Raw genomic sequence first — 23,759 nt, 5'->3', positions numbered from 1 at the left:
AGAGAAATTAGAACTTTTAAATACTGTTTATGGGCATGTAAACATGTACAATTACTATGGAAACAGTATCACAACCTAATACTGCTAAGAATGAAAATTCCATCCGATCCAGGGCTACTACTACTGGGCAAACACCCCAAAGAAGTAAGAACAGAGCATGAACAGATGTATTCTCTCCCATGTTTATTTCAGCACAATTCACAATAGGCAGAATCTGGAAGCAGCCCAAACACCCATTAGCAGAAGAATGGTACAAGAAACTGGTACATACACACAGTGGATTACTATGCATCTCTAAATGACAGTGATGAAATCAGAAAACATCTCATGACATAGATGGACCTGGGATCCATTGACTGAGAGAAAGCAGTCAATCACAAAAGGACAATACTGTTTGAGGCCACTACTATAAAACTAAACACCAACACAAAGGCAAGCTCCTGTTTTCAAGTCATCCAATCTTCTCGTCCAGATTTCCTGGCAATGAGGTAGTATGCCTGCCTAGAGCTCATGAATCATATACCATATATACTTGAGTAGTAGCCAGCCAAATACAAGCCAAGGCACCTAATTTTACCACAAAAACTGGAAAACTTATTGACATGAGTCAATAAGCCAAGGGTGGGAAATGCAGCAGCTACTGGTAAATTTCAAAATACAAATAGATACCAATGAAATTACATTAATTGAGGTATTAGTAGGTTAAATGGCTTTGAAGATTTATTTCAAAGAAAAACAGTAAACTAGCTCCGTAATGCGCTGTTCCTGCATACACAGTGTTCTTGCATATATATGGGAAATGCTAACACAACACAAGTAGTAACATTGTGTACACAACACAGCATGTATATTATGAGCCTTAACACAGACTGCTCTATGCAAGCATAGTCAACACTGGGTTCAGACAGGGGCTAATAAGAAAATAAAACATAGCAGATTAAGTACTGTAAATAAGTGTTCTGTAAATCCAAGACCAGAGAAATACTGGTACTTGTATTCAGCAATGCTTGGGTGGAGCAAGAGGGCGTGACCCAAGCACAGGTAAAGGCTACTTCATTGGTCACAGCCCTGGAGAAGAGCAGGAGAAGAAGAGCAGACCCCATCCGACATTCATCTGACAAGGATGCGGTGCGCCCCAGGTACCAGCACACAGAAGCGGGCAGGTTCTTGCCCAGTAAGGCACGGACAACTCAGAGGCTGCTGGTATGCAGGAGAAAAGAGCAGTGATCTCAGCAGTCTCGGACCACACACAGAGGCTGCAGGCACCCGTTCGGAGACTATAACTGTGTAGGGAATAGAAAGCCCTGTCTTCCCCCAGAGGAGTGGTTGGTGATTTTGAACTGCTGGCCTTGTGGGTTGCTGCCCAATACACAACCACTATGCAGCCAAGGTACCTTCAGGACCATATAGCATTCCCTTATTTGCACATCTTAAAAACCACCCTGACAGGGGAGGCCTCGCCCCAGACGAATCCATTTCTCACGATGCTGAGAGAGGGAAGAGATCAATGAGTGCCTGTCATGCAACATTACTCTGTGGTCGCCTTGAATCAATGGCCACTCGTCCAACAAGTGTGAAGAAGAAGTAATGTTCTAGAACTGATTGCAGTGGTGGTCTCACAACTCCTACGAATGACATTGAACTATTGAACTGTATGAGATGGAAATTCTAGATTAGTGAAGTTGTTAAAGATAAACAAACTCACTTAAAAAATAAAGAAGAAATGGGAAAGAAAGCTACTGTGTATCTCTCCAGGTTTGGTTGATGTCTCAGTGAAGTTATGCGTCTGGCAGTTTGAGTGAAGAGCTGCTGGTTTTTAAAATGAAGCGTTGACTTACAAGATTATCAGTAGATCAATTGAATCATTACATTTTTGGAATATTTTCCCCCTTCAGTTTCTGTGCTGTGAATGGAATGACATAACAAAGTCATGATATTGATGCCCAACATGAATAAAGAGCTTTACTGTTAGTAACGCAGATCCACAGAGGATCTGTCCTTCATAAGGATAAATCAGAAGGATTGCTGGGGAGAAGTGGAATCTACTTAAACTCAGGTTTTGTCAGGTCTTGATATTGGTGTGGGTGCTATAAATATAAGAAAGAAAAAGAAAAAGCCAAGTTAAACAAAAAAACAGAATCAACTGAGAAAGATATAAAAGATGGCATAGTAAATTCAACATACCAGTAATAATAAAAAAGATGGATGGGTTGAAGTTTAATATTTAATGAGAAAGACAATCATATGACTTATCGAATCACATACACACACAAAGTAGTATAACTATGAGTCATTGATAAAAAAAATAATGTAAGGGAAAATAATCCCAAATCGTTGAAATGAATGAAGACAGGTCAGGCAGATGGCTATCTCCCCTCCCCCCCAAAGTAGTTGAAAAGATCATGTTTCATCAACTCTAAGATCTTATAGGTTGCAAGACACAGATTAACCTATACACTGCTAAGAAACAAAACAAAACTACTGCCAATAGCACTATGGTACAATACTTCATTATATTTGTATACTTATTGAAAGAGTTTCTTTATAAAGATTTAAACCTAACCAGGGGGAAGGGGTGGGGTGGGGAGGGAGGGGAAGGGGGAAAAAAGGAAATCGAGCTGATTCCAGGAACCTAAGTGGATGGCAAATTTTGAGAATGACGAGTGCAACGAATGCATAAGGGTGCTTTGCTCAATTGATGTATATATGGATTGTGATAAGAGTTGTACGAGCCCCAATAAAAAGATTTATTAATAAAAAAGATTTAAACCTATATATTTTATAATCTAGCTGTCTTTCTTATTCAGAGTTAAGGAAATCTAAGTGATATGTGTTTGTTACGGCACAGAGCTCCTCACATTTCAGGTATGTCTCTGCTTAATCAGTTTTGTACTCAGAATCATCAAAGTTCCTCTTTCCATCTAACATCTTCTTGGTGTCAGCAAGTGGAGCAGAAATTTTGAATAAGCTTTCTGGGTGTTATTCCAAGCTGCTCATCTTCATGTCATGGTTTAGGTACTGCTGCCTGTTTGTGTTACTTGTTTGTTGCCTTTGTAGGATGTGTCAAATGAATGTCAATAAAATCCAGGATCCCTATTTCTTCTTCAAACTTTTTTTGTTTGTTTTTTAATCACGTATTGAATAACACATGAAAGGGATAATCAATAGGAAAAATAGCCATATTTGCACAGGCAAAGAAAATCACAGTGTTTGTAAATTTCTTGTAATGTAGTAAGATTCAGCCCAAGTTTAGAGATGCTAAAGTTGAGAAAATGTGTTTTTGAAATGATAAAATATAGTGGCCGCGTCATCTGGGTGATTTATCTTTGTCTCATCTTTGCCCTGTTTAAGAAGGAATACAGAGGGCTTTATAACACGAGCCCTGGTGGCACTCTCTGGGCAGCATTTGACTGCTTCATCAATAGGTCGGCGCTTCAACCCCCCTCGCCACGTCATGGGCGAAAACTGAGACTAAAGATTCATAGCTTCAGAAACGTGATTAGGTTGCCATGAGTCACAATCATCTAGATGGCAATGGGTTTGGTTTGAAGTTTTTTTCCTAGAACATTTCTGCAGTTTGCTGGATCCCAAACTGTCTCTCCTAGTAGAACACCTGGGTGGTAGAGGACCAGGCAGGCACCGGAGAAAGCGGTGGTTAGACCCCTTTATTCACGAACTGAACTGAACCATGCGTGAAGTGCTCCTGGAGTTCTGAGCTATGGTAGTTTCAGGCTTCATGCGACTCTTAGACCCGTATCCAAGTCATATTTATCTTATCGTGTGATATTTTCATCTGAGGACTGCTAACGCTCCTTCTCTGTTTTACAGCAAAAGAGATCTGCTTCACGGGCAAAGTAGAAATGCTTTTAATGGTCTTTTAAAGGCTACAGGAAAAACAGACAAGCTTGTGAAAAACTAAAGTTAGATTCTAGGACGTAGTTTTTGCAGATTCATGATTCATGACTGTGTATTAGCACCAATAGGACTGTATGGTTATATACGTAGATTCATATGTTTCAAGGCAAGTTGTGCATGCTGAATTTGGACTAATAAGGTTTACGCCCTTTACAAGAGTTGGAAGGACTTGTCCACCAGCAATCCCTGCCACCAACACATACACACCACCACTACTCATCTGTCCGCTTGTCACTCTGGGACAGTTTACATGGTGATGCGATGCGGGAGCTAAGCCATCAGTATTGCAACACCAGCAGGGCCACTCAGGTGGAAGAGATTTCAGTGAAATGTCCAACGAACAGACTACACCGAAGGAATAGGTTCTCCACGCCTGAGGAATTAGTCAGTGAAAGCCTTATGAATAGTAGCAAGCATTGTTTGAGATGGGGCTGGGCAATGAGCCCCTCGGATTGGAAGGCACCCAGAATACAGCTGGGAAAGCGCTGTCTCTTCAAAGCAGTCAACCTTCATCACACGATGGAGTAAGACTTTGGGACGATCATTTGCTGCTGGAGCACAACTCTAAATAAGAAGAAACAGATGAAAACACTCCGCTAATGCATGGAAAGTGGACTGCATGAAACATGGATCTAGCAAAACCGGAAATCATTAGAAATGAGATGAGATCTAGAAAAATCAGAACCCATCCACTAGTAAGCTTAAATGGGTTGGTATTGGTCATTTTGAATTACACAAATTATACAAATTACTTTGTATATTGGTCATTTTGAATTATACAAATTACTTTGCCAGGTATGACAAATTCAAGTGAAAGGGTGTCACATTTGTTGTCAGAAAGAACATTTAAAGATAGATCTTGAAGAATAATGTTGTCTGTAATTGGATAGTAACTGTACACCTACAGGGGGATCTAGTGAATACAACTTATTCAAATTGAAATACCAAATATGAAAGCTGGTGACAAAGGAACAGAAGAATTCTAGCAACTTCTCTCATCTGAAATTCATCAAACATATAAGAAAGTTGCATAGAGAATTATTGGTTCTAGAATTGTGAAAGTTGGAAACAAAGAGGAAGGAACAGTAGTTGGGAAATATGGCCGTGGTTTTATAAACAAAGCTGGAGAGCACACAATAGTATTTTGCAAGACCAGCAATTTCTTCGTCATAAACACCTTTTTCAACAACATAAATGATGGCTATACATGTTGCCTTTACCCGATAGAATACTCAAGATTTGAATTGATTACAGCTATAGGAAGATACAGTGGAGAAACTCAAATTCATCAGCGAAAGCAAAGTCAGAGACTGACTTTGGAACAGACCATCAATTGCTCATATGCAATGATCAAGTTGAAAAAAAAATTCAAGCAAGCCCCTAGGAGCCAAAATACAACATTGAGTATATTCAGAGAACATTTCAAGAACAGATTTGACTCATTGAACCTGAGTAAGAGAAAGCCTGAATGGCTGTGGAAAGACAAGAACATCACACGTGAAGAAAGCATTTAGGTTGTTTCCCCCTTTTTGCTCTTGCACTTAGTGCTGGGATGAATGTGGGCATGCACATATCTATTTGTATCACAGTTCTTTTTTCCTCTAGGATATATGCCCAGTTGTAGGATTGCTGGATTGTATGGTATTTGTATTTCCAAATTTTAAAGGAATCACCATGCTGTTTGTCAATCAAACCACTGTGTAATTCCATCAACAGTGCATGAGGATTCCAGTCTCTCCATACCCTCAGCAGCATTTGTTAATAATCTTGGGGTGAGATGATTTCTTACTGCTGTTTCACTTTGTACCTGTCCAATTGCTGATGATTATCAGCATTCTTTCATGCATGTGCTGTCTTCTTGAGTGAGGTGTCTGTTCACGTCCTTTGCCTAATTTTAAATATGGATTGGGTGTTAAAGTTTTCTGTGAATTTTGGAGATTAATTTCTTATCCACTATGTTGTTGCCAATGTTTTCCTGCCAGTTCGCCTTTCCTTTCAATTCTTTTGGTGAAATGTTTTGATGTGCAACAGTGTCTAAATTTTAAGAAGTCCCGGTCATCTAGTTTGTCTACTGCTGTTGGTTTGTTTTTAGTGATGTTTGATAGTGCACACAGACTATGGTGCTATATATTATGCTTGTAAATATATTGAAGGATTTCCCTTCTATTCCTACTTCCCCCCAGCATTTTTCATTAGGAATGGATGCTCTTTCTGAATTGATTCAATTGGGCAGTTATATTTCCTCATTTAATCATGTGGTAATGTTTTAGGGGACAAATGAGACCCCAAATTTCTAATAAAGCCTAAGGAGAACATTTACTAAGTCTTAAGCAGGACACAGACTATGACAAAACATCCCCCTGGGGGAGACTATTAGCATGCGTTCATACTGGAGTCCTAGAACTTGCAGAAACTCAGTCCCTTCACTAAGACACGAGAAGGGAAGGAAACGGTCACAGAATCATGATTGGTGGCAGATCAGTTTCCGGGGGACTACAGAAGTGGGACTGGAATTATGATGGACACCCTTATGTTATGCTAGATAGACGAGCTTACAAGATTGATTTGGAGCAGGAGCGGGGTGGAAGCACTAGAACTGATTGTGATGATGTATATACAACTAATTTTAAAAGTGATTTAACCACGAAATTGTATGATTTGTGAATACTATATCAAGAAAACTACTAGAAAAATAATCTCAGTGGGGGAGGTGGGGAAGATTGGCTTGGGACCCTATGACCAAGTCAGTCAGAGTGTGATTTATGACCATGTGACCCTATTTCCATGAAGGGAAAACTAAGGCCCTAAGTGCTACATGATACCTCCTAGCACGGGCTAGGGAAGGCGTAGTAACCCACTTTCTAATCCACTCTGCATGAGGGCAAGGCCATTCACATTATTGTTAAAGTGGTCAGAGAGAATTCAATGGAGGCTGCATATATATGGACAGTCAGAAACGGATTTAGGGCTTCCACTGTAAACCATAGCCTTCTGCAAACCCAGAGCTCAGAAACCGAAGTTCAAATAAAGTGGGTTATGTTGATTGTTGGACTAACGTTGCATCATCTGCAAGTCTTGTATGAACTCCATCTGAGCCTGATCTGTTGCTGTTATTGTTATTTAGTTATGTTGTTGGGTCCCATTGGCTAGAATTTTGTTGAGAAGTTGGGGATATCCCATCTTTTTCTATATTTTGGAAGAGTTTGTGTGGAATTTGGTGCCAATTCTTCTCTGGATGTTTGGTAGAATTCACCTTGAAGCTGATTGAACTAGAATCTTTTGTGTTGTTTAGAGTTTTTAAAAAAATATTATTAATTGGAAGTTAATAATACATCATATCATCCCATAGTGCAATCATGTCAAGCAGGATTGTACAGTTGCTACCACAGTTTCCAAACACTCTTTTCCTTCCTGGACCCCTTGACATCATCCCTCTTTTAGCCCCACCCCCACTGTTCAGGTTCTTCTTTTGTTTGCGCTGTTTAAAATTTCTACCTGTCTGTGTTCATTTAGGTAGGGTGGTTAGTGCTTTAAAAAATCAAAGTGCTCAAAGCATAATTCTCTACTAAATAGTTTTTTGGTTTAAAGAAGACTTCAGAACATAACAACAACTCCCTGCCATTGAGTCCACTCGGACTCATAGCAAGTCTACAGGACAGACTAGAACTGCGACTGCACATATTGATGGCAGCAGGATACCTCGCTGCCCTCCAGAGGAGTGGCTTGTCCCTTGGGATTCTGGCCTTGCTCGTCATCCAAAGCACAACCCATTATACCACCAGGGCTCTTGTTACAAGGGGTCTTTTAGAGAAAAGGGTTAAAGGTTATTACAGAGAATGGATTTGGGGTTTCATTCTGCTTTGATAGCTCCAGAAAGTCTAGGTTCCATAAGTTGGGATTGTCTTCTGCATTTCCCTCGGTTGGTCAGGATTCTTCTATAGAACCTTTGGTCAAAATGCTCAGAAATTATGACAGTCTGACTGTTGGATGTCTGGTTGATAACACTCGTCTCCACATTAAGAAAATCTTCTGAGATTCCCCTACTACCCTTCACTTTTCTGGGCCTTAAATGAGAATGAGATAGCCCCAGAGACCAAATCATATTATTTCCTGGGTAAGGAGATAGCTTGGGATATAGGCACATTGTGCTTCCCAGTGGGGAGGATGCTTCTCTTTTTCGTTCAAGGTGATGTTGATGATGGAGAAGGCCTGAGAGATCCGAGATCCTGGACCAGACCCACAATCCCATGTTCCACAGAGCTCGCTCCACACTGCTGGCTGTGCTTGGAAAGTCTGTCTGACGGTCAACATTCTGGACTAGACCAAGTCCTTCCAGCCCTTCTTTTTCTCTGAAGATAAAGGAGCCTTCACAATGGACAGTTTAAAATGGGTTTGGTCATGTCCTTTTGTTTTCAATAAATAGCCACACCAATAACTATGTAACAGAAGTAGCTCCTGGTAAGAGATCTCAAATGCAACTCTGACCTCTAATGGCCCCACTGTGTCAGTGCACAGAGTGGTGTGTGTAGTGCTGGCTGACATCCCAGAGTCTGAGTCCAGTCTGACTACACGATGAGAAGTTTGGCTGATGTGTGTACAGAGCTAGAAGAGTAACGACTTCTAGGCACAACTGGGAGGCAGTGGGCTTGATCATTTGACAGGGAATGATCTCAGAGCAGAGAGAAGAGGCTAACTTCACAGTTTCAAATACTAGGAATAGGAGAGGGAGATACAGAGATAGATAGGAGGACAAAAGTTTGAGATATAAGAGTCTATGGATCCAGTGGCATGGTCCCCTTCCCTATTCGCCTCCATCTATTCTTGTGTTCTGGGTGAAAGATGCAGCAAAATAAACTCAGCAAGAAAACAGTTTTCCCAGGTCTGACAGACGAGGCCTGGCAAACTATCCCTCTTCTCACCAGCCCGTAGGCAAGTCACATGCCTGTGCTTTCAATCAAATCCAGGGAAGGGTGGCCTCGGATTTCTGGATCTGGTGTCCTCACTTTCGTATAGGAGAGCAACCTAGTCCCAGATTGGACCCTGGAAATCAGACTCCTCAATCTCACACTCAGTGCCATTGAGCTGATGCTGACTCACAGTGAACCTAAGGGCAGAATGGAACTGTCCTGTGGTTTTTTGAGACGATGACTTGTGAAAGCCTCATCTTTCTTCTGGTGGAGCGGCTGGTGGTTTTAAACTGCTGACCTTGCAGTTAGCAGTCCAATGTATAACCCTTATGCCACCAGAGCTTCGGCCAGACAACTCCCTCATCTTAACTCTCCGGGCATAGAGCCGAAATTTGTTATGTGGCATGAGTCAGGAACAAATGTTGAACTCCGATGCCTGTGCCTGTGAGTGGCTCTTGCCTGGTCCTTGCCTAGAACCAAAGGCGAGAGAGTCCCATTCAGCTCATCACAAAACCCAAGAACATCCCCAAAGGGAATAATCAGATATCTTAGTAAGCAGTCATCCTTCTGCCATAGGGCCCACCCTTCTTCCTATGGCAAAATCTTAGCTAAAAAAATTAACTTTAAATTCAGTTAAGAGATAGTGTTCAAATAGCTAGAGTAATGAACAACCAAACTGATGAAAGTATATAACTTCCCATCTGGGGTGGAAGAATAATGACAAAGGAAACAAATATAGTCACATCAATCACACCAAATAAAGGCCAAAAGAAAAAAGAGAGAAAGAAATACAGCAAAAAGAAAAAAAATAGAATAAGACAATAGAACTAAAATAAAGGGATAAAAAAGAGATGGTAGAAAGGAATCCACTTATTTCAGAAATCACAATAGATTTATATTAAACCTATAGACAAAGAAAAATATTTACAGAATAAAAAAAGATTAACTACATGATGACAAGAGATATTCCTAACACAAAAGGGTATGTGTAGTTTTTAGTATGGTGGAATCTACTCTTGTTGGATCAACACTTTCACAAGAAAAAGTGTAAGCCCTGATGGAATGAATACTTTGCAGACATTAGTGAATGAAAACAAGCAATTAGCAGTCCAATGTATATCCCTTATGCCACCAAACAGGTGGATTCTTGAGGGAAATAGCATGGCTATTTTTATAGATGTAGAAAAAGTGCTCGACAGACATTCACACTTGCTCATGATGATAACTCTTAGCACACCAGGACTAGGAGAAGACATTTCAATGTGTTAACAGAGTATCCACAGATAACCAAGAGCCAGAATTAAAGTGAGAGTGGAGGAGTTTTCCCTATGTTTGATAAGAAGACAAGGATATCTTCCCTCCCTCCATTTCTACCCAACATTTTACTGGAGGCTCTCACCATTTCAATAGCTTCATTAAAAGAATACGAGGCATGCAAATCAGAAAATTAGAATAATAGTCCTTATTTCTAGAGATTATGGTTGTTTACATGGAAAATTCTAAGGAACCTACAAAGTAACTTCTAAAACTTGTAAGTGAATTGAATAAAGTAAGAGAATACAGTGTTGGTTTACAAGAGTTAATTGCATCTTTACACCCTCTCAGCAATTGAAAAATAAGACTAAACTCAATTCCATTTTCAAAAGCGTCAAAAATATAAAACAAGTAGGAATAAATTTAACAAAGGGTGTAAAAGACTGGTATACTGAAGTCTAAATGATCCTACTAACAGAAATGAAAGAATACCTAGTTATTTAATTTTAAGTGTTCAAGGATCAATAGTAAGTTCTTCTTGGATCAGCAGGTGTCGAGTTCTGGGGCAAGATGGTCCACTGAACATACATAGGGATGGGGGAATCCTTCCACAACAATAAGGGGAGAATCAGCACAAAAGAGGGACCAGATGACCTGAAACCTCAGAAAACAGCTGGACAGTTCAGCGACTTGAACCTTTACATCCTGGAGACTACAGAAGCAAGTTGGGGCAGGGGAAGAAGGGGCAACCCCACTTGAGAGGGATCCAGTGCTCATGCTGCCCTGTTGGCTGCAGATATCCATCCAGACAGCCATGATCTGCCCCCCAGTCACCAGACCTGGACCTTGTGTGACTGACACAGCTCAGTGACCTAGCCAATCCCAGCATGGCTCAGTGCCTAATCCTCCATCCATGCCACCCCTGTGGATTACATTACTGCAAAAGACAGAACTCCAACAGAACTGAAAGCCTAGATGAAATGGATTGTCTAGAAATGCACTATCTACCCAAATTACCGCAGACTGATGTAGAAAACTTCAACATAACATAACATAACATAACATAACATAACATAACATAACAACAACAGCCAAAGAAATAGATCAGGTCATTTATCAACTCCCAACAAAGGAAGTGCAGGGCCAGACGGCTTCGCCAGGGAATTCTAGCACGTTCAGAGAAAAGTTGACACCCATTATGCACAAAAGAGTCCAGATTATAGAAAAGGACAGCATTTTTATGAAGCAAGTTCATTTTATAAAGCAAGCATGACCCTGATGTCTAAATCAGCAATGACATTACCAAGATAGAAAACCTATATCCCTCACGTACGCAGATGCAAACGTTTTCAACAAATTACTGGCCAATACAATCCAACAAAAGATTTTTTAAAAATGCACTGTAAGCCAGTGACTCAAACAATTAATGTAATCCACCACAAACAAAAGATAAGAACCATACGACCATGTCAATCTACACACACATGACATGCAGTTGGTCATCTCCAACATGCATTCCTGATTAAAAAAAATACTCAACAAAATAGGCAAAGTGCACTAAGCCTAATTGCCAACATGTGGCTCAACGGAAGGAAAATGAAAGCATTTCGCTTACACACAGGAACCAGACAAAGATGCCCTTATTCTCTCTCTCTCTTTTTTTAAGGGGGAAAATGAATGACTAACTTTATACGGAGAGGCAAGCAACCCAACTGATAAGACCCCAAGGGTTTCAATGCTTCTTAAATATACTTGTGGGCCAAGTGGCCCACTTCTTGTGGCTTCTCGTGGTCATTATATGGCATGGCTCTGGTGGAAGTGGGAGTTCTGGGATCCTGTTGGACTTCCCTTCTGCTCACAGCTCCCTTGAAGCTGTGTGACTGTGCATTGTTGTAGTCATCTCTGGTGCCAGACAGGGCTTTCATGGAGGCTTTGAGTGCCTAAGCCATTCTACCAAGCAAGGAATTCTGTTCACCCCAATATGTGCCCCACTACGCGCACCATGTACCATCTGCTTTAGCCAATGATTTGAAAACACCAAAAGTGTACTGGAGGAATCTAGGTTGAGTCAGTGCCTTCTCTTTTCTGGGTTATAAAAGCCCCCTAATCACGGCAAAGAATGTGCATATGTGCTTTATACAATTGATGTATGTATATGTATGGATTGTGATAAGAGTTGTATGAGCGTCTAATAAAATGTTTTTTAAAAAAAGGAAAAGAAAATGATGAGGGCAAAGAATGTACAGATGTGCTTTACACAATTGATGTATGTATGGATTGTGATAAGAGTTGTATGAGTCCCTGATAAAATGTTTAATAAAATGTTTTTTAAAAAAGAAAATGTATTGAAAATTATGATGGCAGCAATCACACAATTATGCTTGATCTAATGGAACTATGGGCTATAATAATATCTGTAAGAACTTCTAATGAAATGTTTTTTTAAAAAAACTGTATGTAAAATTTGAAAATAGAAGCATATTCAGTAAATTCATTAGAAATCAAACAAACAAAAAAAGGACTGCATCTGGTTTCTAATCAGTTTCACCCTTAGGTCAGTTTAAACTTAGCATTCACCTGGTTACCAGTATTCTGTACACAAACCTGGGGAGGAGGCACATAAGCAATGGGAAAGTGGGGGAGAGGGACAAGAAACAAGTATACAAGGGCTCAAATAGAATGTAAATGTTTAGCAAAAAGAAGGTAAATTCTTAGAAAATAATGATGGCAACATACATACAAATATGCTTGATGCAATTGATGTATGGATTGTTATAAGAGCTGTAAGGTCCCCCAATAAAATGATCCTTAAAGAAAGAAAGATACAAGTATATTGGGTTTGTGCTATGTGCTAATTGTCTTCTGCCTCAATCTTTGTCCCATCCAGCCTTCATAGCAACCCAGTGAAATGTATATTACTCTTCTCTCTAGAGGAAAATTAAATGAGACTCAGAGAGATGTTCCAAATTTTCCAAGGCCACACAGCTAATGATGATGCTGATGAAAGAACTGAATATATATATATATATATATATATATATATATATATATATATATATATATATATATATGCCAGATACTATTTCAGACAATTTACATGCTTTAACTCATTTGATCCTAACAACTATCCAAAAGTAAATACTATTATCTAAGTTGATAGCTGAGGACACCGAAACGCAGAAAAGTTAAGTAACTTGGCCAAAGACACACAGCTGGTAAATCACAAATTGGATTTGCCCTGAGACCGTCTTAATCTGGGGTCCGTATTTTTCCCCCACAAAGAATCATGCAATTTTTGTCACAGAGAGATGTCACTCTACCCCTGGAATGCAAAATCAGCCATAGACAATATGAAAGCACATGAGCATGGCTAGGCTCCAGTAAACTTCATAGAAGTATACAGTGAGCGGAACGTGGCCCGTGGGCGAAACGCTGCCAACCTCTTGTCTGAATTGTGACATCAACAGGACTGAGAGCACAGCAGGGTCTGAGGAGTAAAATGAAATTCCAGAACAAAGTGATACACCTGCTGCCGATGGCAGGACCTGCACTCCCCTCCGATTTAAGATGGAAGCGCCCAACGTGAGAAGCAGCAGGTGACTGCTGTCCCCACATCATGGACATCGACACCATCAGACTTTGATTCAACTCTCTTCCTTTCAAAATTGCCTTACAATCGGCAACTTATGACCCACACCTATTTGCTGTTTTCATATTCTGACATGCCTGAGCTCTGCAGGCGTAGTTTAGATTTAGTAAATGAGCATTAGCAAAATGTTTGCCTTGTGTCTAATCCTCATTGTTTCCTTAACCACTTCAGTCGTTTAAGTTTTTAATCGGTGCAAGTGAGTCGTCTAGGCATTCAGTCCAATAAGCTTTCCTCTATACGGAGGCTTTCCTTTTCTCACTAGTACTTTAAATTCTGAACCCCTGGCTGTCTTCATGACCGTGCCATTAGAATTGTTAGATGTCCTCTTCAGTTTACTTCTTTTATTTAACAAGAAACTGCATAATGCTCCCTCTAAAGTGAACCAGGGATCTATAGAAACCTTCTATATATGAATATATTTTGAACTCACTCTTAATTGTAAGCCCCAATTTAAGAACAATTAGTTCTTCTGATGTAGCCCTTCTCTGCTTACGCTAAAGAAGTGACCACTGAAGCCATAGCTATGTGCTGTAGCAGATTGCGGTGATGAAACCAGATGGTGCCTGGTAATTAGAAAGAATAGAGTCTGTGGACTTACAGGTTTGACTTGAAGCAAATAGCCCTCTAAGGAAGATGTCACATAGAAAGAACACCAGCCGATGTGATCCAAGGATTGTAAGTAATAGAATCCAAAATCAGAGGAGGAAATTGTGTTAGAGCTTAAATCCCGAGCACTTGCTTTGCAGAAGGCTATGGATGACAGTGAAACCTCAAAATCAATTTTCAGAGTCCATAGGAATTAAACCTCCACTGAATCCCCTTAGACCACCGACCAGGCAATTAAATAGCGGGGCTTCAGACAGAGTGCATTGGGAAGTAGAATACTGTAGAGTAGATACAGTTAGGTTAAAATTCAGCAACTGACCTTTTGTTTTCTTTTTTGAAACATTTACAATTTGTTCTAGTTTTTATTATTTTCTGCTTTCTTTTGGATTGAGGATTTTCTTGGTTTAATTGTTGTTGGAATTTTTTTACATGGTTTTCTTTATGTGCAATCCAAGATAGGTCAATGTATAAAGACAGAAATGAGACTTTTAGAAATATGACATGAGAGATTGGAGGAAGTAGAGCACTAATTATAATGGATACAAAAATGAAGACAATCATCTAAAATTGGAAGGAAAAAAAGAAACACAGTGCCAGGCAATTCCCTGGACTTTAAATGTGATACGGTGTACAATTCATGCAACATTCCTCTCTTTGAGGCAGTAGCATGCCTGGTATGTTCAAAGAAGAGCAAGAGGTCTACAGAGCTCGAATGTGCTGCATGGGTAGAGGAGGGCTAGGCCCAGGATGAATGGGAATCCAATTGTGTAGGGTCTTAGAGGCGTGTTGAGGACTTGACTCTTATTCTCACAGATATCGAGAGCACAGAAGTGGCATGTCATGACCTAGGTAGTAAAAGGATTACTCTGTCTGCTATGTTTCAAATTAATACAGGGGTCAAGAGTTTTGTATTCAGTGTCCTGGCTCAAATGCTAATTACTGATCTCATATTAGGAAATGTTATTTTTCTATGTATCAGTTTCCATATGCCCCAAATCAAGATAAGGATAACATTCACCACAAAAAGCAATTATGAAAAAGAAATGGCACAAACCTCTAAACATAGTTACAGGGACATAGTGAACACCAATTGAGTATTGATTACTTTAATGATGATGGTATAGTAGTATTAGTACATTATAATGAACTGTTTGTGTGTGCCGTGTGTACAGTGGCTGTGTGGAATATGCATTTCTGCAGCAGGAGCAGAAACCAGCCCTCATCTCCAGTGCAACGGACTTTCACAAGTGTAGTAAGAAGCCACACTGGGGAACAGCGTCCTTCTGAAGTCGGCAACAGCTTCCCGGGCACTTTCCCAGACTTACTGAGCTCCTTGGAGAATCCACAGTGTCCACTGAAGACTGTGGGCTGAAAACAGCAAGAGAAGAAACTGCCGACTGTGAAGACAAAGCGCAGATGGGCTCTGTAGCAGTGTAATTGGTTATCTAATAATTTGTGAACACAGTATATTTTTAGGCAAATAACATGCACCTTCTACATTCGTTTGGCCACCACTGCCTCACCCTTGGAGGTGTTGCTGTAAACATTGTGGTGCCATTTTAAAAAATCAACAACAACCAAAACTAACATTGGCGTTTTTAAACCACGGCCTGTAAGGTGTTAATTTGGAGGAAAATAACATTGTCCTTAGGTGGTCCCTGATGCAGTTGGATAAAGTTCTGGGTCGCTAACTGAGAGCTCAGTGGTTCAGTCGAGCCCACCAACTGGAAGAACGATGTGGCCATCTGCTTCTGGAAAGACTTACAGCCTCAGATACCCATGGGACAATTCTGTGTCATTTAGCATTGCTATGAGTCAGAATTCACTTCACCACAGTGTTTTTTTGTTTGTTTGTTTTGTTTTTTATTTTACTTTTTGTTACGAATTGGGTGAAGGTGTACAGAGAAGATCAGTTTCGGTGGTCCAAAAGTTTGGTTTTCAACAAATTTAAACCAAGAGTCTCATAGAGTAAGTATATCACAAAAATTTATTTTCTTGACTAATAAATGGGGTAACCGATAAAGCTGATTCAAAGGCTAATTCGGGGAACAGAATTATATCATCAGTCAGAAAAAAATACTGGAATAGGTTGGCTAGATTAGACTAAAACCTATTTGATAAATTGCAGGTCAATAAAATGGCAGCCTAAAGGCTCTATTTTCTATTAGAAATCACTTGCACTTTATCAATTTCTCTTAGTGGACATCTACCTTCACAGAGTCTGGGGCTAGTCAACAGACATGAATATTAAGCTACGATACATTCCCTAGAGAAGGAAGTAGCTATTCTTGGAAACTATTTGATGTGTTCAAGGGTGGCAATGAAAGCCAGTGGAGTCAACATTTTATTTTATTTCCAAGTTTAGAAAATTCTGCTTAGCAGATTTCATGTCATTTCCCCCTCTTTCACCTTCTTAGTTCATGCATCCCTCCTTCCCTCCCTCCCTTCATTCATCTATCTGGTATTCATCCTCCTGGAAGCACACTGCAGAACAGACAGCTTTGTGGCCTTGGCAAGCTCCGCCCTGTCTGGTTCTGTTCATGCCTCATCCTGTGGAAGGCAGGAAGTGAGGATCGCTCCATTCGGCTCCTCAGCGGTGTTCTGCGGGCACCTGAGCGCCCTTCACAGGGGCCAGGGAGTCAGAGACGGTCACCTGAAGGAGATGTGATTTTAGCTTCTTTAAGTGAAACAACACTCATATCTAGTTTTGAATTCAGGAGGACGCATACCTGATATTCTGTTGACTTCAGGGAACCAGTTGTGGAAATGGCACTTTTACTTGGGTTCTTTCTAAGGTGGGTGGCTGGGGACCTGCCCAATGTGGAGACCACCAATTTACCTTCCTTGCTTTTTCAAAATGGTCGTCTTAGCAACAGAGTATTCTAAGCACCGTGGGAATGTTTCTTCCATCCATAGCTCTAAAACATCAGATGGAGCTGTGCTTGTAATACTTATTTACTAACTTCATAAAACTCATTATACTTTTGATGAAAGAGTACATTTTTATTCCCTTGTGTTTTTTATTTCAGTCAATAGCTTAATACTTTATTCTTAAACTTTTTAACACTCTAAGCCTTTTGAGCCAATATACATGAATTTCATCTCTTCAAAATATATGCTTTAACAATAAACAGCTTCAGTGGTCCTTAAAACAAAATTAAATTGATTGAAATCCACGGATCCTTACCATTACTCAGGATCCATTAGAGAGAGTGCCTGGAAATGTTCAAGTGGCACAAATTGTTCCACGATCAAATCTTATTTCCTGAAGTAGATATTTGAGAAAGAGGATGTGAGCTAGATTTTATTTACTAACAAAACAATCAGACACTCGAGCAAACAGGATGGCACAAAGATATGTGTTGGAATGTGATTTCCCATGGCACAAAAAAGTCATTGATCATCATCATCCTCATCATCAATGGTCATGCTACTATGGTTGATTGCCAAGTGAATTCTGACTCATCGTGGCTCTTGTGGCAGAAGAGAACTGCTCCACGGGGTTTTCTAGACAGTGATCTTTATGGAAGGAGACTTCCAAGGAGCAGCTGGGTGGCTTAGAAATGCCAACCTTTGTGTTAGCAGGTGAGTGTTAACCATTTTGCCTTAATTGACTGGACTGATAGCGATGCACAGCTGTGCCCTGAAGTGCGATATGAAACCCAGCTCCCTGCCGTGGAGAGATGGCAGAGCAGGCAGCCCGGTCTCACTCCTGAGGAGCAGCTGGGGACTTCCATCTGTTGGCCTTCTGCTTAGCAGCTCACCGAGTCAAGACTAGATAGCCAGGGATTACTCATCGTCAACAACGAAAGCCAGTCCACTGTATTGCTCTCTGAAAGCAGCAGGCGTAAAGGGAGAACAGGCGGGTGGCCCTGCGATGGGCTCGGTGGCCGTCTATAGTTATATGCACAGAGGAGGGCGCAGGACGGAGGGCTCTCCCTGGCTTCCTGGTCACACACTCAGCGACAGCATCTCCGCGTTGCTCTCTTTGGTCATCTGCCTTTCGGGGTTTTACTTTGAGGAACAGGGGGCTCAAACGTCTTCAAGGCAGGAGCGCCCCGCCTCCAATGAACCCAAAACAGAACTCACGGCCATCCAGTTGAGATCAACTCCTAGTGCCCGTGGAGGTTTCCAAGGCTGAAACTCTATGGGAAGAGAAAGTTCTCTTTCTCCTGTGGCTAAGAAAGAACAGAGGGAGAGGAAGCCGGCAGAGGGAGGGAGAAAAGGAGGAGGGGCTAGAGAGAGAGGGAGGGATGAGGAGGAAGAGGTCATGCTGAATAAAGTTGTCCCTGTGCTGCTAGCTGTACTGACTTCCTTGGATCTGGAAACACCTGATGGGTCAGTGAGTTGGAAAGTCCTGAGGAAGTTCTTTCAAATGATTGCAAAGGGTTTGTCTCCCCAAGATGCCCTCCTCAGAGGAAGAATGAGCAGCAGGCGTTTCTGGTGGCTTTAGGGCGGTGTGAAATCACGCTGGAAAACCCTGCTCCTCGCCAGGTTGTGGCCGCAGTTTCAGGGTTCCTCCCTAATGCATACTTAAAAGGGCTGAGCCATCCATGGAGAAGTCGCTGACACCACAAGCTGTGGCCTGGAGAAACTCCGCGGTGCCCTTGGGAGACTAGTTCACTCTTCTCTGGCTCCCAGACTCAGGATACCCATCTCTGTGCCACGTCCCTGCTACACAGCGCTGGCCCGCAGGCTGCTTCTACTAAGGCTTTCTGTTATTTATTTCAAAACCGAGGAGCTTATGTACTGTGGAGTTCAAGATGGTCCTCAGTGGGGTGCTGTGCTTCCGGTGAGTATCTGACCCCCTGACTCTGAGGGGGTGGTGCCCCTGGGGGAGCTGAGTCTGGGTAGACCAGTTTTCCAAGCTCCTGGGGCAGGAGTGGAGTACAGGTGCTCCGAGCTGTGGTTCTTGCAGGAGGGGCAGATCATTGGGAAGCTGTGAACAGCACCTCTCTGTGTGAGAGACATTCTCCAGACTTCTCGAGCTACTTCATGGGGGCTCCCTGAGGTTGAGGAGGGACAAATGAACCCCCCGAGTGGATGCTAGGCTATAAGCAATGAGAGTGGATCCGGAAGTCAGGAGACCTGGCTTGGCACGCTGCTGTTGCCCCCCACCACACTAAATTGATGTCAACCCAACTGTTCTGTGCTGCCGCCTCCTTGCCATCTCTTGAGGTAAAATATAAATGAGTGGTCGTTTACTAGAGCCAGGCACTCTGCTATGCCCTGGATTTTACAACAGAGAAGGAGCTTGCTCCTGGCTTTGATTGACCTCAGACTCTGGAATAGCACCCCCCAAGATGTGCTGCACAAACCTGAAGTCCTATGAGATGCTCGCTCTTTCTACAACGAAGCTCCCTGGTCATAAATGTGGGAAAAGAGGTTTTCTGTGGCCCCTTTGTCGAAAATGACCATGCAATTTAGTATATTAATGATTTCCTGGCTGTCTGAAGTAAAGAGACTTGCTTAATTGTACTTAGCTGAACCCCAAACCAATGCCCACACGGCATACTCCCCAGATCCCGCCTTATTTTACAGCCGGAGAAACCCACGTTCAGGCACATCTTTCATTTCGCAAGGCATTCGAAAATAGATTCAGATCATCGAAAAAAAATTCAAAACGTAAAATGAAGGGGTTACATTAAGAAGTTCCTCACGTAGTAGGAAAATCTGTGTTGATGTCATTAATATAAATGAAGAATCAGGTTTTAACCTGGGGGGGGCGGGGTAGGGTGGGGCAGGGGGCAGGGATTGGGGGAAGGAGAGAGGCCAGAATTGCAGTCAGTTTTGACTACTGGACAGACTAGAACTGGCCCCTGGTGTTTCTGAGGCTCTAAATCTTTACTGGAGCTGACAGCCTCATCTTTCTCCTAAGAGCAAGTGGTGGGTTGGAACTTCGGAGCTTGTGCTAGCAGTACAAGGCATAACCCACGAAGCCACCAGACTTCCTACACTGGCCTATGGTTTATCTACCTAAGAGTCTTAGTTTAGCCATGGGAGGCTCAGACTCAGAGAGGGCAATCAGTCTGCCTGTCAATGAGCCGGGGCCTCTGACTCTCAGCCCAGTTTCCTTCCCAACACAAAACAGGTGATTGGTGATATAGAAAAACAAAACTGACGAGGACGAAGGAGCAAACTGCAGTCTCTGAGGAGAGACTGGGATGGGATGGGGCCTATGGATACAGTAAGATCCCAGCAGGGCTAGGAAAGAAGACAGGGAGGGGAGGGAGATAAAATAAATGCCTGATGCAGGGTGACCGGCTCTCTGGAGTCGGCCACCCAAGGGCCAGTCCCTCACTAACAGAGTCTCGCGTGATCCCCATGCTGCAGAATGAAGGACTCGGCTCTGAAGGTGCTTTACCTGCACGAGAACCAGCTTCGGGCCGGTGGGTTGCACGCCGGGAAGATCATTAAAGGTTTGTGGCACCACATGGCCCTGCTGTCACAGGTCTTCACACCTTGTGAGGGGAGGGGACCTCAAGAGGGCTTAGGATCGCCATGTAAAGGAACACGGGCCCATGAAGCTCGGGCCTGGCCCACTGGCCATGGTGTCATCTCATGGGTTCTGAGGAAGGACGAGAAAGAGAGAAGGTGGGTTTCCGCGCTGGCTGCAGACTGTGTGCGGAGGTGGGAGCATTTTCCACGTAGAGTGTTTCGACAGTACATTAGAGACGGGCTTTGTCCCATCGGCCCATTGCCCAGGGAGCCAGTGCTCTCAGTGCCCTTCTGCCTATGGGGTTGGGGTCTCCGCCCTTCTACTTTGGGTCCCCTCTGTTCGCTGAGGGGTCTGAATTCTCGGAGTACCGGGGCCAAAGAATGGGTGGCATGCCCTGGTGCTCCTCTGCCCCCTGGCTCCACTGTACCAGAGCCTGCTTTCTAACACGGGGCTCCCTCGCTCCCCTAGGACACTCTCCCCTCGTGCTGATGCCCACTGATACTAGACTAGACCACCTGTGGGTAGTAGAATGGTACGGTGAGGGATGGGACCCCCCTCTGTTTTCAGGAATCTCACCGGGGGCGGGAGGGCAGGGGCGTAGAAAGATATCCAGAAGATACTGAACAAAGCCAGGAACAGACAAGAGGGGAGAGAGCCATAGTGTGCTACAGCAGTTCAGAGCAATCTTGGAGGTAAAAGACTTAAGCAAGGCCTGGAAAGGTAAGGATGATTTCATCCTGAGCAAAGGGATCGGTGGAAGATGGTACAGTATACTTCTAGATCACAAAGTTCATTCTGGGCTCACTAGCAAGAGATACCCCGCCACCACCTCTTTCCGCGGGGTTGATGCAACAAGAAAGATACTATGGGGCTTTCCTTTGGCTCAGCCTTACAAGGGGGTATCTCCACAGATCTCGTCTCCAAAGTCGGGGCCAGGGAAGAGGGACGGCAAGAATAGCCAAGACCACTGTATCTGGTCCTTCCTTCCCTAGGTGAGGAGATCAGCGTTGTCCCCAATCGATCACTGGATGCCAGGTTCTCCCCAGTCATCTTGGGCATCCAGGGAGGGACCCAGTGCCTATCGTGTGGGATGGGGGAGGAGCCAACCCTGAAACTAGAGGTAAGTCCTGTCAGGCACCCTCCCCATCTTGTGACTAAGTCAACAGATACTGAACCCGGTGTGGGTCTGGTAGCTGAAGAGCCACCACAGAGAACAGCATGACAGGCTTTGGGTTCGTTTTAGCTCTGTCTCTGCTCTTGAGCCTTGTCTGTTTTCTCTGGCCAGCTCTCCTCTGTTACCTCTGTCCATCACCTACTGTGTGCCCCTCTGCTCGTAGCCAGTGAATATCATGGAGCTCTACCTCAGCGCTGAAGAATCCAAGAGCTTCACCTTCTACAGGCGGGACACTGGCCTCACTTCCAGCTTTGAGTCAGCTGCCTACCCAGGCTGGTTCCTCTGCACGGCGCCTGAAGCAGACCAGCCTCTGAGACTCACCCAGCTCCCCGAGGATGCCAGCTTGGATGCCCCCATCACAGACTTCTACTTCCAGCAGTGTGATTAAGGCAGTGTGCCCTCAGAACTCCCTGGGCTAGGCTACCTAGGGCAGCAGATAGAGGAGGAGACTGATGGCAACCACTCCCTCGCTGCTGTCACTGGGCATTGGGCCGCACGCCCTTCTCCTGGGTCCTAGTTTAGCTAAACATATCTGAGACTTAGGTGAGGTCCATCCTGTACTTTCCTTCCTTATTGTGCGGTCCTCATGTTGTGTGATGTTGTGATAAGCAGGAGTGACACAAACAGCTTTCTGGGGGGCCAGGTTTAGAGGAGAGCTGGCAAGTAGTTAGTCTTAATTGTCAATTGGAGTCTTGGGTGGCACAAGTGGTTAACCTGCTTCTCTGCTAGCAGAAAAATTGCAGTTTTGAGGCCAACAAGAGGCGACTGGGAAGAAAGGCCTGGCGACATACTTTTAAAAAAATCAGCTATTTAAGACTATGAAGTTATGGAACACAATTGTATTCTGACACACATGGGAAGCCATGAGTAGGAGGAGACTCTGTGGAAACTGCTGTTGTTTTCTGTACTTGTAGACCCGTCGCCCTGCACTCTGTAAGCCACCCTGCCTGTGGTTGAGCCCTATTGCCATCAGATGCCCACAGAGGTAGTGTCACTCACGACAGTGCAGGCGAGAGAGGGTGGGTGCCCTGCCCAGCTCCCTCTCTCATTCCTTTGCCGCTGCTGCCTTCACATCCTTTTCCATGTGTGTCCAGGAGATATTGGTCCTTGTTCTCTAGTCCTGGGCATGAGAGGGTGGTGGTGCTTGGGGAAATGGTGCCAGCTTAGAAGGTGATGGAAGATGGGCAGGGCGTGTTGTGCATTTTTGAAACTCAAAGTTCCATAAAAATCCAAGAAGCTGGTCTCTATGCATATGAGATATATGCTCACGGTACCTTAAGTGAGAATAGCATGTTATAAGGTAATCTATTGTTTAATTCCATAGTAGTTAAGAACAAATCCTCCTACCTAGAGAGTTCCGCATAGAAAAATATCTGGAAGCAGGCCTTTACATTTTAGCAATATCAGGGTGAGGCCTTTCTTTCGGCTCTTTTTATTTATTTGTACCTTCTACGAGGGAGACAGAACGCTTGCATGATAATAAAGAAAAGAAATTAATCCTGAACTAAACAGCGTGGACATAGTGTTTCTCATGATTGTCCTCAGCTTCCATGTCCCTCAGAATTGGAATAGACTTGAGCTCGACCACTGTCCACTGTAGAAGCAGGGTTCAAAAGACAGATTTGGGCGAAGCAATTGAGAAAGAGGACCTGATGGGTTAAGTGTGGCTGAAATCTCATGAGCTTGCCATTTACATACAAAAATAATTCCTATCCTTTGACCTGGAGATGCTAACATGTGATGGTCAATTTTCCAAAATGCCACCAATGATTCATAAGTGATATATCCCCTCTCGCCTTGTCCCAGAATTGATGT

General features: G+C 43.0%; 1 protein-coding gene across 1 annotated transcript; it reads left to right on the top strand.

Annotated features, from left to right (window-relative positions):
• Window positions 1–19,094: 19,094 nt before the first annotated feature.
• Window positions 19,095–22,332, top strand: IL36RN (interleukin 36 receptor antagonist). The gene is made up of 4 exons (XM_075562545.1): window positions 19,095–19,123; window positions 20,665–20,750; window positions 21,763–21,890; window positions 22,108–22,332. The coding sequence occupies exons 1-4, from the start codon at window positions 19,095–19,097 to the stop codon at window positions 22,330–22,332; spliced, it is 468 nt and encodes a 155-aa protein (XP_075418660.1).
• The last annotated feature ends 1,427 nt before the right edge of the window (window positions 22,333–23,759 follow it).

This window comes from Tenrec ecaudatus, chromosome 11, assembly GCF_050624435.1.
Source record: "Tenrec ecaudatus isolate mTenEca1 chromosome 11, mTenEca1.hap1, whole genome shotgun sequence".
In the NCBI taxonomy this organism is placed as follows: Eukaryota; Metazoa; Chordata; class Mammalia; order Afrosoricida; family Tenrecidae; genus Tenrec; species Tenrec ecaudatus.
Note: the sequence above shows the minus strand (reverse complement) of the source record. Positions and strands in the feature narration are given on the sequence as shown.